Source organism: Eretmochelys imbricata, chromosome 2 (genome assembly GCF_965152235.1).
Source record: "Eretmochelys imbricata isolate rEreImb1 chromosome 2, rEreImb1.hap1, whole genome shotgun sequence".
Taxonomy (NCBI): domain Eukaryota; kingdom Metazoa; phylum Chordata; order Testudines; family Cheloniidae; genus Eretmochelys; species Eretmochelys imbricata.
The window spans coordinates 18253901-18272169 of NC_135573.1; the positions used below are offsets into that span (position 1 = coordinate 18253901).

The window sequence follows — 18269 nt, forward strand, 5'->3', positions numbered from 1 at the left end:
GGGCATCACAACATCACATGGGCATCATAACATGGGGAATAGATGGCCAGCCCTCTGTGGAGAAAGAGGTGGTTAGGGACTATTTAGAAAAGCTGGACGTGCACAAGTCCATGGGGCCGGATGAGTTGCATCCGAGAGTGCTAAAGGAACTGGCGGCTGTGATTGTAGAGCCATTGGCCATTATCTTTGAAAACTCGTGGCGAACGGGGGAAGTCCCGGATGACTGGAAAAAGGCTAATGTAGTGCCAATCTTAAAAAAGGGAAGAAGGAGGATCCTGGGAACTACAGGCCAGTAAGCCTCACTTCAGTCCCCGGAAAAATCATGGAGCAGGTCCTCAAAGAATCAATCCTGAAGCACTTACATGAGAGGAAAGTGATCAGGAACAGTCAGCATGGATTCACCAAGGGAAGGTCATGCCTGACTAATCTAATCGCCTTCTATGATGAGATTACTGGTTCTGTGGATGAAGGGAAAGCAGTGGATGTATTGTTTCTTGACTTTAGCAAAGCTTTTGACACGGTCTCCCACAGTATTCTTGTCAGCAAGTTAAAGAAGTATGGGCTGGATGAATGCACTATAAGGTGGGTAGAAAGTTGGCTAGATTGTGGGGCTCAACGGGTAGTGATCAATGGCTCCATGTCTAGTTGGCAGCCGGTGTCAAGTGGAGTGCCCCAAGGGTCGGTCCTGGGGCCGGTTTTGTTCAATATCTTCATAAATGATCTGGAGGATGGTGTGGATTGCACTCTCAGCAAATTTGCGGATGATACTAAACGGGGAGGAATGGTAGATACGCTGGAGGGGAGGGATAGGATACAGAGGGACCTAGACAAATTAGAGGATTGGGCCAAAAGAAATCTGATGAGGTTCAATAAGGATAAGTGCAGGGTCCTGCACTTAGGACGGAAGAACCCAATGCACAGCTACAGACTAGGGACCGAATGGCTAGGCAGCAGTTCTGCGGAAAAGGACCTAGGGGTGACAGTGGACGAGAAGCTGGATATGAGTCAGCAGTGTGCCCTTGTTGCCAAGAAGGCCAATGGCATTTTGGGATGTATAAGTAGGGGCACAGCGAGCAGATCGAGGGACGTGATCGTCCCCCTCTATTCGACATTGGTGAGGCCTCATCTGGAGTAGTGTGTCCAGTTTTGGGCCCCACACTACAAGAAGGATGTGGATAAATTGGAGAGAGTCCAGCGAAGGGCAACAAAAATGATTAGGGGTCTGGAACACATGAGTTATGAGGAGAGGCTGAGGGAACTGGGATTGTTTAGTCTGCAGAAGAGAAGAATGAAGGGGGATTTGATAGCTGCTTTCAACTACCTGAGAGGTAGTTCCAGAGAGGATGGTTCTAGACTATTCTCAGTGGTGGAAGAGGACAGGACAAGGATTAATGGTCTCAAGTTGCAGTGGGGGAGGTTTAGGTTGGATATTAGGAAAAACTTGTTCACTATGAGGGTGGTGAAACACTGGAATGCGTTGCCTAGGGAGGTGGTGGAATCTCCTTCCTTAGAAGTTTTTAAGGTCAGGCTTGACAAAGCCCTGGCTGGGATGATTTAATTGGGTATGGGTCCTGCTTTTGAGCAGGGGGTTGGACTAGATGACCTCCTGAGGTCCCTTCCAACCCTGATATTCTATGATTCTAAGTGTTGCTGATGAGATTTGAGTGAAATTGCTGTTTAATGGTGTGTTTTGAAAGTAATTTTTTTATTTGTACATCTCAATGGCAGGGAATTCTTCACATATTTTAATGTCTGGGTGTTTCTTAGATAAGGGAAGTAGTGTCAGTCAAAGTATGACTGAAGAAGGGGAAAAATGTGTGCACAAGAATGTATTTTTAAAAGAAAATAGTAAAGAAGACAGGAAAGGTTGCTGTTGTCTCATCTGTTTTTCATAACTACAGAAAATTCAACTTCTTCTCTTGTTATCACCTCTTATATTATCACCTCTTCTTTTCTCCTTTGCATGGGGTGGCAGGGTCATGTTGCATCATGACTTCTGTTTAAAAGTTGACCTTTCTAAATTCTCTAAAATTTGACATGCTCAGATTCCTTTTAAATCTGGTGGTGTCACAGGAGACTGTAGGGTAGGCTTACTGATCTATTTGGGGTCATTCAAACTAGTGGTTGTAGAGATATAACCCCTCTCTCTCCCATTTTTCAGAAAGTTGATAGTTTTGTTTTGGGAGGGTTTTTTGCACACGAGCTAGAGATGAAATTATTGATGTGAGGCTGTTCAAAGTAGTCTGTCTGTCAAATTTTAACTTAGGTAGTGCGTGGCCCAAAATGAGACTGATATTTAGTGAAGGGTAGCATTAATTATTCAAATATGGGGGTCATTTGACTGAGGAGTTCCTGAGTTACATCCCTCCCCACCCACCTGCCAAACCCAGTTTCCTTGTTACTTAGTGCTGTTAAACTGAGCGGTATTAATGAGTAGATGGGTCACAGACCTCATTGAGTTTGATTGCTGTGAATTCATCCTTCAGTTAACATAACTAAGGATAAGTTTGTCACAAGTCCCCACCTAAGATAAAAAGAGTTTTGGACCGAATGTCTGGGGGTTGCTACAATTTGTGAGTAATGGGTGACAATTTTATTTTGTAGCATTGTAATCAAAGCATTTGAGGGAAAAATTAGACATATGAATGCTTCCTGGGAGAAGAAAGAGGGTGTGTTAGGGGGCAGAAGAATGGGAGAATAAGGGAAGAGGTTTTGGGGCTGCAGCAAGTCAAATTTTACCCAAAGTAATGCATAGCACCACTTAAATCTTTGGGGAACTGCAATTGTGGACAGTATTTAAGAACGTGTTCACTTCACTTACATAGATGTGCAATCTGGAAGGATTACACTACACGTACCCCAATAAAAGAAATAGTGAGAGAGTTTCTATATAGCCATTTTAAGCTTGCCAGTGTAGTTTGAGGGAATGTGCCGACAGCATTTCCCCAGTGAATACTCCACCACTGATGTTTCTAGTCTGAATCTTTGTACAGCTGTGCAGTAAAGATTTAATAACTCATGTTGCTTGCTACAAGTTGCCTCTGTTATAATATAACATATTTAATTTATGAACACACAGAATAGTCAGCAGCCAATTTAACTAACATTTTGGTTATATTGGGTGGGAAGGAACTGGAGGCAGAGGATTTTGTGGGTGCAGAGAGGGGGTCGGGACCAGGGGACAGGAACAGGGGTTGTGTCTGCAGTGAAGATGAGAAATTAGCTCAGGTGATAGGCAAATCTTGGATTGGTTGGTTAAGAAAATCTGTATTTTAGTAACTCTTGGGATTGGTGGGAGAGGGACAAATGCCTACTTCTTGATCTGGGGGCAGATTAAGGTGGTGTTTCTCAGGACACACAGTGTGGAGGTTTGGAACTGACATTGCAGGTACCTTGACCGCTCGGAGAAATGAATACATGTGTTACCAGGGTTGCCAACGTGTGGATTCTGGTCAGTTTCGGGATTACAAAGTTGCCGAAGTTTGTGGGAAATCAAGGAGCACATCTTAACAGGGGTATTGCTGACTACAGGCTAATTTGGGTAGGGACAGGTGGCTTGCATTGGCATCAAGTATTGCTGATTCTGCAGTGTCTAACTGGTCATTTAAGAGGTTGTGACCTACTGCACATTATCATGGTTTACTCAGGTGGAAATGAAATGGGCCTTATTCCTGGTGTACACCTCATACAATGTATATGAGCAGATTGGGAGCATATCAGAGATTTATATTCAAGAGCTGTGATAGTTTGCTCTGATTTGGCTGAGTGAATAATTGCTGCAGTGACAATATGTAAACCAATTAATAAATATTAGAAGAACATTAATAGGGAAATGGAAGGGTTCATGGCTCACTGGAATATGTGAATATGGAATAGAAACAATACAAGCTCTGACAATAAAGAGTTTTTGAAGTATGTTAGGCACAAAAGGAAGCTTAACAATGGTATTGGTCCATTAATAAATGGGAATGGTAGAATTATAAATAATGATGCAGAAAAGACAGAAGTGTTTAAGAAATATTTCTGTTCTCTATTTGGGGGAAAAAACAGATGGTGTCATATCACGTGATAACACTCTTTCCATTCAACTAGTATCTGTTTAGGATATTAAACGGTAGCTAGTCAAGGTAGACATTTTCAAATCCGCTGGTCTGGATAACTTGTATCCAAAAGTTTTAAAAGAGCTGACTGAGGAGCTCGCTGGACTGTCAGTGTTGATTTTCAACAAATCTTTGAGCAATGAACACCCCAGAAGCCTGGAAGAAAGCTAATATTGTGCCAATATTTGAAAAGGGGTGGCCTGGATAATTATAGGTCTGACAGCAATCCTGGACAAGATAATGGAGTGTCTGATAAGGCACTCGATTAATAAAGAATTAAAGGAGGGTAATATGATTAATGCTAATCAGCATGGGTTTATCAAAAATAGATCCTGTCAAACTAACTTGATACCTTTTTCTTTTTAATGAGATTACAAGTTAGGTTGAGAAAATTAATAGTGTTGATATAATGTACTTAGATTTCTGTAAGGCAGCTGATGTCATACAGGATGACATTTTGATATAAAAAAAAAGGAAGATTAACATTGCATACATTAAATGTATTAATAGCTGGCTAACTGATAGGTCTCAAAATGTAATTGTAAACAGAGAATCATCATCAAACAGATGTGTTTCCAGTGGGGTCTCATAGAGATCAGTTCTTGGCCCTGTGCTATTTGACATTTTATTAATGACCTCGAAGAAAACAAAATAATTACTGATAAAGTTTTCAGATGACCCAAAAATTGGGGGAGTGGCAAATAATGAAGAGCACAAATCACTGATAAGGAGTGATCTGGATCATTTGGTAAGCTGTTGTAAGCAAACAATATGGGTTTTAATATGGGTAAATATAAATATGTACATCTAGAAGCAAAAAATATAGCCATACTTACATGGTTGGGGAAGAATCAGTGACTCTGAAAAAGATTTTGGGGTCATGGTGTTAAAACAGATGAACATGAGCTCACAATGCAACACTTTGGCCAAAAGGTGTAATCTAATGCAATCCAAGGCTGCATAAACACGGGAATCTTGAGTAGAAAAGGAGTACAGATATTATTTTATCTATGTATATGGCACTGATGCAACCATTGCTCGAATACTCTGTCCACTACTGGTAGTCACAATTCAAGAATGATGTTGATAAATTGGAGAGGGTTCTGAGAAGAGCCATGAGTATGATTAAAAGATTAGAAATATGCCTTATAGTTGTAGATTTGAGAAACTCAATCTATTTAGCTTAAAACAGAGGAGTTAAGAGGTAGTTTGATTACAGTCTATAAGTACCTACACAGGGAACAAATATTTGATATTGGGCTCTTCAATCTACCAGAAACTGGTATAACACGATCCACTGGCTGGAAGTTGAAGCTAAACAAATTCAGAATGGAAATAAGGTGTAAATTTTTAACAGTGAGAGAAATTAACCATTAGTGCCACTTACCAAGGGTTGTGGTAGATTCTCCATCACTGACTATTTTAAAATCAAGATTGAATGTTTTTCTAAAAATATGAAATAGGAATTATTTTGGGGAAGTTCTGAGGCCTGTGTTATACAGGAGGTCAGACTAGATGATTATAATGGTTCCTTCTGGCTTTGGAATCTATTAAAAACTCACTGTTTCTTTTAGCTGGGGTTTATCTATTGGACAGCATTCTTAAGATTTTTCTCTAAAATATAAAACTTTCAATATTTTGGAACACAAACCTTGTTTATGATTTTTTCTCACCAGCCATGCCACAAACTCCACCCTCCAACTACTCCAAAAAGTGACTAGGAACACCATTCCACTGTAACATAGTTGTCCTTTGCTGCAGGCACTGCTTTTGAGTTGGCTGATAGGAGGGGGGAAGTAATGGCAATAGAAACGTTTGAATAACAGGAAGTGAAGACTTCAGGGAGATGGATTCTCTCTTTGCAGTGGGTGCGGGGAGGGCTGGATACACAGTGAACGGTTCAGGGTCGCACTCTGAGGCCACCAAAAAATTTGTGTGAGAACCCCTGATCTAGGTTCATTAGGTGTTGTTAAATGCCAGAAGGGTCAATTTCAAAGCTACAGGATGAGCTTACTTTCATTGGCAAACGATTTGCATATGACAGACTGGAGCTCATTAATATCATGATGAAAGGCATCTTCAGTGATGAGATAGTTAAAGATATCAGTTGAATGGTTACTCAGGTTCATGACTTGTATTATCCAAGGCTCCATCAGTCTATAAGCTCCAATCAAGAAGAATAGACTAAAGTTGTGCTTAAATACAAAGAGGAGAGAATGAAGATGGCAGGGACTATTACAGAGCTAATCGCTGACAGGTCATTGTTTGCTCATCTCTTGGTCATGTCCAGATCTCAGCATGATACTGATTTACATGAGACTTTGGGAAAGTACAAGTTCTCCATGGTAGCACAATTGATGTTTGAATGAGAGGGAACGGTGTATATGTTCTGGGTAAAAAGCATACTAACGCACAACTTGCATGGTCTTCCTAAGCCAGCATCTACTGACAATGTGACTGGTACCTTTTGCTAGCACAGGCCTTTCGGTGTAGCAATTGCAGATGGTATGACTGAGGTACAAGCTCTCGACAAACCAGAAACTGTTAACATCTGCCGAGATTTGGCTGACACTTCATTATGAGGCTACAGAGAGAATACTGAACCAGTAATGAAGTTCACCCCGTGTTCGACATGTATGCAGATAAACCAATTAAAAACATTACCAGAAAGAAAAGATTCAATGGTATTGCATGTGTGCAATACAAAATCATTGACTCCGTGAACATCTCCAACATTGCAATGAAGAAGCAACTGTCTCATACTCACATGAAGGGCAAGTTTACGGCATACCTGGCAGGAAAAATACTCCAGCATGCGAAGAATTACTCAAAAAAATTATTTATTGCATGGCATAATGAAGCGGGTGCTTTACACTGTTCAGTGCAGTTTCCATGTAGTTCCCATGAGAAGGCTGACACTAAAATTACCTGGCATGCCATCAATACCACAGAGAAACGTACTGCTAAACTCTGGATTTTTGCACAAGACACACATATTATAGTGCTGTCTGTGAGATGCTATCCAATACTTCTGCACAATTCTGTTTTTGTGCCTGTTGCTGGTGAACAGAATCACAGTATATCCCTCAGAGATGTGTTCCTATCACTCGGAGCATTAAAAGCCAGTTCGTTGCCAGGTTGTATGTCCTTTCAGTATGTGACACTACTGGAAGGTTGACTGAAAAGACTAATTTAATTTATCTTATTGGAAGGCATTTGATTCAGCATCCAGAGACACTCTCCTTGCTCTGAAGATGTTAGGAATGGCTGAGAAAGTCACTGATGAGTTTATAAATGCACTGGAGGCATTCATATACTGAGTTTGCCATTTGAAGACCATCTTTGTGATACTTGTAGAGCTACATTGGGGGATGTTTCCTGAGAAGCAGACAGAGAAAAATTGCCACTGACAAGGGGTATATTTATACCTGCTATCTAGAGGGCAAATTATTAAGTAATGGAATGGCTCCAGGATAATTGAGCGCGTCCAAAACTACACTCACCGATCAGGCATGGATGGGTCTTGGAGAAGGGACTGATCACACTAGTTATATCTGAAATATCATGCATTCCTGAATCAATCCTTCTCCAAATCAAATGCTCATGTGCAATGACCAAATGCTCAGAACCTTCCAGATGTTTGGCTGGCAGCCTTCCTTGCACAGAGAAGTGTGAGTGTGGCATGGACAAGGATTAGTGTTGACAACATTGTCTAGGAATGGTGCTCTGAGAGGACACAGACGATGATTTTGAATAAATGTTTTCAGTCCCACATGTAAAGGCTAACTTTCCTAGCATTACCAAAGATGAGTGTCTTCTTTTATGTATGCAATGTTAAAGTATAATTGAAAAAATGATTATTTTTAAACATTTTCTCAAATATATATTTATCTACTGTACTAGGTTTTTTAATGTTAGGCACCATTGTGTTTGCGGCAGAAAGAGCTTTCAAATTATACCCATCTTGACCCATTTCTGATGATGTTCTATTATCAACATTTCCAGCCACTGTTGGTCCTGCAGCTGGTGTGGGGCGAGTCCCCCCTGCGAAGCCACAGAGGAGAACACCATTGAAATTATGATTCTGTAGATTTTTATAAATCAAATGACATCTTCCTTACCTTTCTATCACTAACTTGCCCACGAAATGAGATTTTAGTATGTTATACTTTTCTAGTCGGCTTTAACATAAATGCTCTTACTACGTTAAAGTGCACAAGGGACAAACACACAAAACACTAAACCATGGGTTCAGTAACAAGGAGAAAAAAGTTAAACTCACATGTAAGTCATTTTTATACATATAATGCCATATAACAAAAAATAAAGTAGATCCTATTTAGGCAAGAATTTTGGTAAGTACCTAAAAAAATATCTTCGCATTACAGTATCAAAGAGAGAGACAGGCCTGCCCCCCTCCCCCCATAGAACATGAAAATTGCTAAAAATAAACCCTAGAAAATGAAATTAATAAACCTTCCAAAATAGAAGCCCCATATACATTTTATAATTAACAGGGTACAAAGGGTTTTATTGCAAAGGGTATTGTAGTAGTGAGCTGTGTATATGAGAGCAGTCTAAACATTTATTATCTGCATGCACTCCAGGTAAAGTGAGTGTGATCTGGATCAGATGTATCTGTACTAAATGGTGGAGGCAGTAGGTAGTTCTGCTTTGTACAAGGGTATTTGTGACATCTATGGATTACTTTGAGGGGTATTACAGAGCTTTGATTGTTATACGAGGCGATCTGTATTTTACACCCTCTTGTGTCTATGAGGAAGGAGAAGAGGTGCATGCATACCTTCAGGGTGGAGTATTAATCTTTTCTGTGCAGAATTGCGTAGGTTGCATGAACAGCCTTAATTGTGCATTTCCTTGTTTTCAGTAGTTCGAAATTTGCTTAACTCCACATTCTGCAAAGGGGTGACATACCACCAAGCAATCTAAATCGTAACATAGTTTTTTACCATAGGATTAATAATAATCTGTAGTAAAAGGTGCTTGGTTTGAGTCTTCTCTCCTCATTTGATGGGACAAGTTGCTTTTCTCACAGCTCTGATTATTTGTCGTCCGGCAGTGTTCTCCTGAAAGACAACAAAAGTGATCTCACACAAGATAGTGGTTTAAAAAAAAGGGAGCAGTAGAGATCATTTATCCTTCAGAAGAATCAATATCAGTTAGTGTAAAATGTATCCACTTGCTAAAGTGCTATGCACATATAAAATTCAGGTGGACCCTGAAAGATAGAAGTTTTGCATGGAAAAATGCATAAAATGTGCCAAATTAACATTGGTTAATCCACAGAAACAGTGTACCAATGACACTTGTTTTAGTTCAATTAATACATTATTTCTCCTAAGAGAATGTCTTAAATATCTGTCAAAGAGATTGAGATGCCATTTTCAAGATCTAGATGTAGTTTCAATATTTCTATTTGTTCAGTTGCAATTAAGTACTGTGTTTGCCTGTAATTATTTTATTATGAGTTTAAATCCATTTTAGATGAATAACACTGTTTGTGGGAGTGTCTGTTGGTTTGAACTTTAGTTTCAGGGTACCAAATTATAGACTTATAATGTAATATTCAGGATTATAATGTTTTCTATTTGACCTCCTACAGTAGTTCTTTAAATACAACAATCTACAAATTTTTACACACCCATTTCAAAAGCACTCAGAATGCCATAAAATTACTAATCTCCAACTATGGGAATACAGCTTTTATGAATCTACCCAGGTGAAGCTCTTGTTGGAATTTTATATTTCTGAACTTTCTATTTTATAGAATAAAAATATTTTAATAATTTTCTGTCTGTAAAATAACTACATCTGCTTACATCTAAATACGTTTGCTTGGAATGATTTTTTTTTAATATATATGCACACACATACTTTGGACTAGTAGGGGAATACAAAGCTGCTCCTTTCCATTTGAACCCCTTCCAAAGACAATACTTACGAATAAAAATTAATTTGAAACTTGGATGCAACATAATTGTGCTCTGCTATTTATAACTACTTCCTTGGAAGCAAAATATAGTGTAATAAAGTATTAACACATCAAATGTAAGAGTTTAACATATTTGGGGACAAAAGTGCCTCTGTTTTGAAATTATTAAGTGGAGAAAGGTATGATAATTGTTGCTGTAACACCCAGAAACCTCAGTTAAAATTCGGGTCCCACTGTGTAAAGCATTGTACAAACATTCTGTCCTGAATTGATATATATGATATATTTTGAACTAGACAGGATTTGTTCAAATAGAGATAATACTTTAAAGTATAAATGTACAAAACTGACCTGCGTTGTCAGTCTAATTTAATCTCATAAACTCCTTGAGGCCAGAGATGTCATCATCTATATGTGCTGTGCTCAGTGATGGTACTCCATTAATAATGTAAACCCACTCCAATGAATTGAAAACTAGACAAGATTCAATTAGGTTTCACTCTGAAGGTCAAATTTTCTTTTATCTATTTCCAAATTAAACTTCCCTTCATGAACACACAGAAGTTTTCTTAGAGCTTTGAATTTCTTCCTGAGTGTCTTGTTTGGTTAATTATTATCAGATCTCTGCACAAGCTTTATCACTGAAACATCTCCTAATTCACACATCAACAGTTGTATTTTGCAACACAAAACAAAACAAAAAAAACCCCTTTAATGCTGAAATTCCAAAGCTAAACTAAAAAGCAGCTAGATAAGTGAAGAATTACACTATCTTTTCTGAGTAGCCCTCATCATCCTAGTTGAAACTAATTAGAGCTTAAATAGACATTCAAGATAAGTACTTGTTGAGGTGGTTTATGGTGTATGGAATAGTAATGCAGTTTTGGTTGCCATTGAGGGGGCAGCAGAGGTCAGCTACTACACACCTTGTACCATCATCAGATCTTCCAAGTACAACAATAAAACATTCTTAGTGTTGGTATTTTTCAGTTTTACAATTTTAAATATTTTTCGTTTCCATCCTAGTATTAGGCATGATAACATAAAATATTCCTCACTGTAACTAAAGAAAAGATTGTGTCTATGTAAAATTATATTTGTATCCATTGTTCTGATATAATTGAAATGAAAAGAAAGAACAGTATAAAAAGAGATAGTGTTGCTGATTCTGTGGTTTGTCAAAAATTAACTATATTTGAAATGCTAATAATTTATTGTTCAGTCGAGTACAGAATGTGCTCTGAATTGGATACTAATCCATAAAATATTGTTATATATTCTCTTTTACTATTGGTATTCTATATCTTTTAACTATAACTATTTTGCTTTGTCAAAATTGAGCCACTTACATTTTAGGTAACAATCTGAATCCAAGTGCATTGCAAAAATGCAAGATATTAACTGAACATTTATAAATATAAACCTAACACCATAGTCATTGATATTAAGTTGTTCCCTTTGTCTTTAGTGGTCCAAAATAATCAATTTAAACACTTCTATTGTGTATCTGTTCTCTCAGTTATGAACGATGAGTTATGTAAGCAAACATATGTAGTAAAGTGCTTAGTGTGTTCAATACCTAAATTTACAAGGGAATGGGCCTAGAATGTCTTAAGAAGCTCTAGTGGGACTTTAAAATTTCTTACTCCACAAACTAGGCTGGCTTTTTATTTCTTTGACTTTATTTTAATTTGGAGCTTTCACACAAAAGTTCTTTCTGAAGGTTTATTAACTTGTTTCATTCTTTTCAATAGGTTGTGAATGGGTTCATGGGGAGTTCTACGAGGTTAAAATAACTGGGCCAGGAGTTTAGTCAAAAAAATTGACTGATTTGTTCCTTGAAAGTATTGCAGTCTATAGAGGCTTCTGTGTTCCAAATCTAGGGACCAAACCTGAAAACGGTTATTTACTTGAGTAATAATACTCTTATGGATTGTTCAACTTAAATACTGGTTTCAGAGTAGCAGCCATGTTAGTCTGTATCTGCAAAAAAAATAGGAGTACTTGTGGCACCCTAGAGACTAACAAATTTATTAGAGCATAAGCTTTCGTGGGCTAGAGCCCACTTCATTACTAGATACTATGATACCATTAACTTTGAATAGAGACTGGGAGTGGCTGGGTCATTACACATATTGAATCTATTTCCTTAAGTTATGTATCCTCACACCTTCTTGTCAACTGTCTAAATGGGCCATCTTGATTATCACTACAAAAGCTTTTTCTCCTGCAGATAATAGCTCATCTTAATTAATTAGCCTCTTACAGTTTGTATGGCAACTTCCACCTTCTCTGTATGTGTACATATATCTATCTATATATATATATCTATATATATATATCTATATCTTCTTACTATATGTTCCATTCTATGCATCCGATGAAGTGGGCTGTAGCCCACGAAAACTTATGGTCTAATAAATGTGTTAGTCGCTAAGGTGCCACAAGTACTCCTGTTCTTTCCACTTAAATAATGGACTTGTGTGTGTTTACAAAATCAGGTTCTTAGTTTTGTTTTGTTTTTTCTTTAAATTTATCGCTCTGTATCCAATTTATTTTTAAGAGGAACACAGTCAGCCTTAAAAGTCAGAATTGTATCTAAAAATGTTGTACCTAATATCACAACAACTAACCTCCAAAATTACTGAATGACAATTTCACTGTTTCCTCTGAATAGTCAGTTTTGTTTGTGTCAGTAATAGTGAAATGGCTAAAACCATAGAAATTGGCAGGGAACTCAGGTGGCTGTAATACCTAAATGACTTTTAATTTACTTTTTTAAATTGACTATCTTTCAAGTTGACAGAGTTCTTTTACAAAGCTTTAATCAACTTATAGCTGTCCTTTAGGTCTCTCACAACCATTCACCTCTGTAGGATAAGTCTCCCTTCAGAGCTGTTTAATTCAGCTCTTTAATTGACTTGAAGGGGTTGAGTGACCTAAGACCTTCCCAGAGGGCTGAGCACAGTGCATCTGTAGTGCTTCCAGACCCTGAAATTATTCACTGTTTACTAAGAAATATTATGAAACTGGCTGATGCTATTCAATAACAAGCTAAATGGAGGTGGTCTTTTTTGACAGTCTTTCTTTTATTACAGGCATTGGATCAAGACAGAACTGCACTACAGAAAGTGAAAAAGTCTGTAAAAGCAATATATAATTCTGGGCAAGGTAAGTGATTTGGGTCTTTTGTGAGAATCTAGACCATTCTATTAAATAATGTTTACAAAGTTTGCTTTGCTGTTCATTGCATATTAAACTTAAAGAGTAGGTGATGCCTGCCTATTCCATAATACAAGTACACCTCTGCCCCCCTGACACCTCATTGGAAACCATGTATTTCAAGGATGTCATCCTGATTTCCCCCCAACCCCCCAAAGCTCCCTACTGAACTGATCCTGCCTTCCTGGGGAGGTAGGGGGCAGGGGAGAGAGAGAGAGACTTTTTCTCATTCTGTACTACCATAGGTATATTCCACTGGAACAGCAAAGCTGTTGACCAGAAGAGACCTGTTACATCAGGAGACTGAACCCTGGATCAAGATTATAACCACATGAATGAGAATGACCATTAACTTCCTCGCCATCAGAACTAAAATGCAAAACCTACCCTTTTGCCCAAGTTTTACAACATTAGTAACCTTACACCATCGCTCTCACTCTCCTGTATTAAATAATAATGTACAGAAAACGAAAACACTGTGCATCTTGTCAGCAGCGGGGGGCCAGAAGGGGAGATTTGCCATTTTTTGCCCCTTAGGAGGAACTTGGATACAGCGATAATGGGCACCAATATAAGAACCTAGATGAATGGCTAGAATGCAACTATGTCATGAAATTTTGACCCTTTTGAGGTCAAATACTTTACAAAATCTCCATTAATGAATTTTATTAGTATGTGTGTAGGTATTCTTAATAAAGTTGGTAAACTTAAATAGGTATTAAATATAACAAATTGTCAACAATCAACACAAATATTTATTTGGATAGTGTGCGCCTTATTAGGGCCAGCTTCTACCTATATCTATTGAAATCAATAGGAGTTTTGTCCCTGGATATCTAAGGGAGCAGAATCAGGCTCTTGGTCATTTGCCATCTTATTCAGATGGAATTACCCTGGTTGAAAATATTGAAGTTCAGGAAAGCACAATTTGTATACCTTGGCACTCATGTTCAGCTTAGCAAATGTCTTGCCCTTTAGAGCAGCTTCTTGGAGTTACAGGTTTTAAAAAAAGATAAAGTTGTTGTTCTGTGTTGGTAGTTGACTGTATTTGGTAGTTGTAAGGTTTTTTAATGGCAATGTATATTACTTTGTGCTTCTCCCCATTTCTCTCCCCCACCCATCATTCCAACCCCACAACACACGCATCCTCCCCTCCCTCGCTCCCATAGCTCTTCAGTTGATTTGGATAAACATTTTGCCAATAGATTGTTAAGCCAACTAAACACCTTATGCAAGTTTAGAGTGTATATAACTATCTTTTGCCACTTGCATTGTTTGACACAAGTGCATTTACTTTTACTGAAGATTAGATTTGTAAAGGTGCTCTGGGCCTGCAAAGTCGCATATTTGACTCTAAAGAGGTCTTTAAACAACTACATGCTGATTGACTTTCAAAACTGACTAGCTTTTAAGAACTGTCAAACATTTACTGCCTCCTGTGAAATGTACATGAATTGCACCGTAGCCTCCAGTTGCCATTTGCCCCAGGCTTTGAAATAAAACTGGTTTCAATGTCTTCAAAGTCGGTAACCATGGCATGTTATGTGAACTGTTTAAATGACTCAATAAGTGATATAACATTAGTTAGGAGCCATTTTAAACAATAATGTTACAATTGAAAATTAAAAAGCTTGTTTGTAGCCAAGTCAAATATGAAGCTCACTTCTCTCTTTTGTACACCCTGGAAATTATTTGGAAAATTATACCATTTTCAGTAACTTCTAAAGTCTAATGATGAATGGGCAGGCAGTATGTTGGAAGAACCAAAGTCATTTTTGAAAACTACTTGCTTACAAGTGTCTAAATTGATCTGACAGTTCATTATAGGGAAGGAACGTATAATGAAAACACTTAAATAAATATTAATAAGTAAGGACCAAGAATAAATAGCAAAGTCTCAAAATGAAACCCATTACCGATCAGGAAAAAGTTAAAAGAATATACATAAAATTGTAGTAGTCAGAAATTATGTTCCAAGGAACAGATTGGTGTAAGCATCTTTAATTCTTTCTTCATATAAAGTATGAAACAATATTGTAATTCCCTCTTCAGAATGTTGTGCAGTTGGGATCACTTATAGCAAAAACAGAATGCAGAAGGCAATTAATTCAGACTATAGTTAATAAACATAAGGAAGCGTTGTATGCATGTTGGTCTCAGGATATTAGAGAGACAAGGTGGGTGAGGTAATAATCTTTTATTGGCCAGCGTCTGTTGGTGAAAGAGACAAGCTTAAAAGCTTCTCTAAAAGCGTGTCTCTTTCACCAACAGGAGTTGGTCCAATAAAAGATGTTACCTCACCCACCTTGTCTCTCCACTATGGAAGAGTTGGCTTATACAGGTTGGAGGGGAAATAAAGGAAGTGAGTAGTGCATATAGTATTAAATATATTGCGTCCTCCAAAGGAAAAAAAATGTGAAAACAAAGGGATTAGAGACTGATAGTAATAGTAGTTCAGATCAGTTTGTCTCTTGAGATCTCATTCAAATAGAATTTTTCCACACAAGATACCAAAGACAGCAATGGAACCTCTTGTCATACATCAGTTTAAGAAGGAGATGGATAATATTTTTATATTGCAGGGGGAGGCCACTAGCTACATTTGGGGGGCTTAGAGGATTTATTTTATATTTTCTTTATAACGGGCATATGAGGTTAATAAATCAGGTTAATAACTCTCAATAACAAATAATACATTTGGGGGGCTTAGAGGATTTATTTGATATTTTCTTTATAAGGGGCATATGAGGTTAATAAATCAGGTTAATAACTCTCACTTACCTCATAAACTCTTTTGAAAAATCAAAACTGGCTAGGGGTGGAGGCAAATAAAATTACATTGGGGCAGTAACAGTGCCTGTCCAATATATGCTTTCCAGAAAGTGACAGTTACATTATTGTTTTGCCTGTAATGATATATGAACAATGACATTCAGGGGAGTGTAGTCCCCCGGAGTAGAGAGTCCCCGACCACCACTCCCAAGAGAAGGAGGCGGGTGGTGGTGGTCGGGGACTCTCTACTCCAGGGGACTGAGTCATCTATCTGCCGCCCTGACCGGGAAAACCGAGAAGTCTGCTGCTTGCCGGGGGCTAAGATTCGCGATGTGACGGAGAGACTGCCGAGACTCATCAAGCTCTCGGATCGCTACCCCTTCCTGCTTCTCCACGTGGGCACCAATGATACTGCCAAGAATGACGTTGAGCAGATCACTGCGGACTACGTGGCTCTGGGAAGAAGGATAAAGGAGTTTGAGGCGCAGGTGGTGTTCTCGTCCATCCTCCCCGTGGAAGGAAAAGGCCTGGGTAGGGACCGTCGAATAGTGGAAGTCAACGAATGGCTACGCAGGTGGTGTCGGAGAGAAGGCTTTGGATTCTTTGACCATGGGATGGTGTTCCATGAAGGAGGAGTGCTGGGCAGAGACGGGCTCCACCTTACGAAGAGAGGGAAGAGCATCTTTGCGAGCAGGCTGGCTAACCTAGTGAGGAGGGCTTTAAACTAGGTTCACCGGGGGAAGGAGACTAAAGCCCTGAGGTAAGTGGGAAAGCAGGATACCGGGAGGAAGCACAGGCAGGAATGTCTGTGAGGGGAGGGCTCCTGCCTCATACTGAGAATGAGGGGCGATCAGCAGGTTATCTCAAGTGCTTATATACGAATGCACAAAGCCTTGGAAACAAGCAGGGAGAACTGGAGGTCCTGGTGATGTCAAGGAATTATGACATGATTGGAATAACAGAGACTTGGTGGGATAACTCACATGACTGGAGTACTGTCATGGATGGTTATAAACTGTTCAGGAAGGACAGGCAGGGCAGAAAAGGTGGGGGAGTAGCACTGTATGTAAGGGAGCAGTATGACTGCTCAGAGCTCCGGTACGATACTGCAGAAAAACCTGAGAGTCTCTGGATTAAGTTTAGAAGTGTGAGCAACAGGAGTGATGTAGTGGTGGGAGTCTGCTATAGACCACCGGACCAGGGGGATGAGGTGGATGAGGCTTTCTTCCGGCAGCTCGCGGAAGCTACTAGATCGCATGCCCTGGTTCTCATGGGTGACTTTAATTTTCCTGATATCTGCTGGGAGAGCAGTACAGCGGTGCATAGATAATCCAGGAAGTTTTTGGAAAGCGTAAGGGACAATTTCCTGGTGCAAGTGCTAGAGGAGCCAACTGGAGGGGAGCTTTTCTTGACCTGCTGCTCACAAACCGGGAAGAATTAGTAGGGGAAGCAAAAGTGGATGGGAATCTGGGAGGCAGTGACCATGAGTTGGTTGAGTTCAGGATCCTGACACAGGGAAGAAAGGTAAGCAGCAGGATACGGACCCTGGACTTCAGGAAAGCAGACTTCGACTCCCTCAGGAAACGGATGGGTAGGATCCCCTGGGGGACTAAGATGAAGGGGAAAGGAGTCCAGGAGAGCTGGCTGTATTTCAAGGAATCCCTGTTGAGGTTACAGGCACAAACCATCCTGATGTGTCGAAAGAATAGTAAGTATGGCAGGTGACCAGCTTGGCTTAACGGTGAAATCCTAGCAGATCTTAAGCATAAAAAGGAAGCTTACAAGAAGTGGAAGTTTGGACATATGACCAGGGAAGAGTATAAAAATATTGCTCGGGCATGTAGGAATGAAATTAGGAGGGCCAGATCGCACCTGGACCTGCAGCTAGCGAGAGATGTTAAGAGTAACAAGAAGGGTTTCTTCAGGTATGTTGGCAACAAGAAGAAAGCCAAGGAAAGTGTGGGCCCTTTAATGAATGAGGGAGGCAACCTAGTGACGGAGGATGTGGAAAAAGCTAATGTACTCAATGCTTTTTTTGCCTCTGTCTTCACGAACAAGGTCAGCTCCCAGACTGCTGCGCTGGGCATCACAACATGGGGAATAGATGGCCAGCCCTCTGTGGAGAAAGAGGTGGTTAGGGACTATTTAGAAAAACTGGACGTGCACAAGTCCATGGGGCCGGATGAGTTGCATCCGAGAGTGCTAAAGGAACTGGCGGCTGT

The 18269-nt window shown here is 39.4% G+C and overlaps 1 protein-coding gene across 3 annotated transcripts in view; it reads left to right on the forward strand.

The window, feature by feature from the left end:
- Window positions 1-18269, forward strand: part of ASAP1 (ArfGAP with SH3 domain, ankyrin repeat and PH domain 1) — a 333180-nt gene that overhangs the window by 124701 nt on the left and 190210 nt on the right. For all 3 annotated transcript variants that reach the window (XM_077809790.1, XM_077809791.1, XM_077809792.1), the window contains one exon: window positions 13152-13224. In XM_077809790.1, the coding sequence (XP_077665916.1) occupies window positions 13152-13224 (73 nt within the window). The remainder of the gene's footprint in view (window positions 1-13151; window positions 13225-18269) is intronic.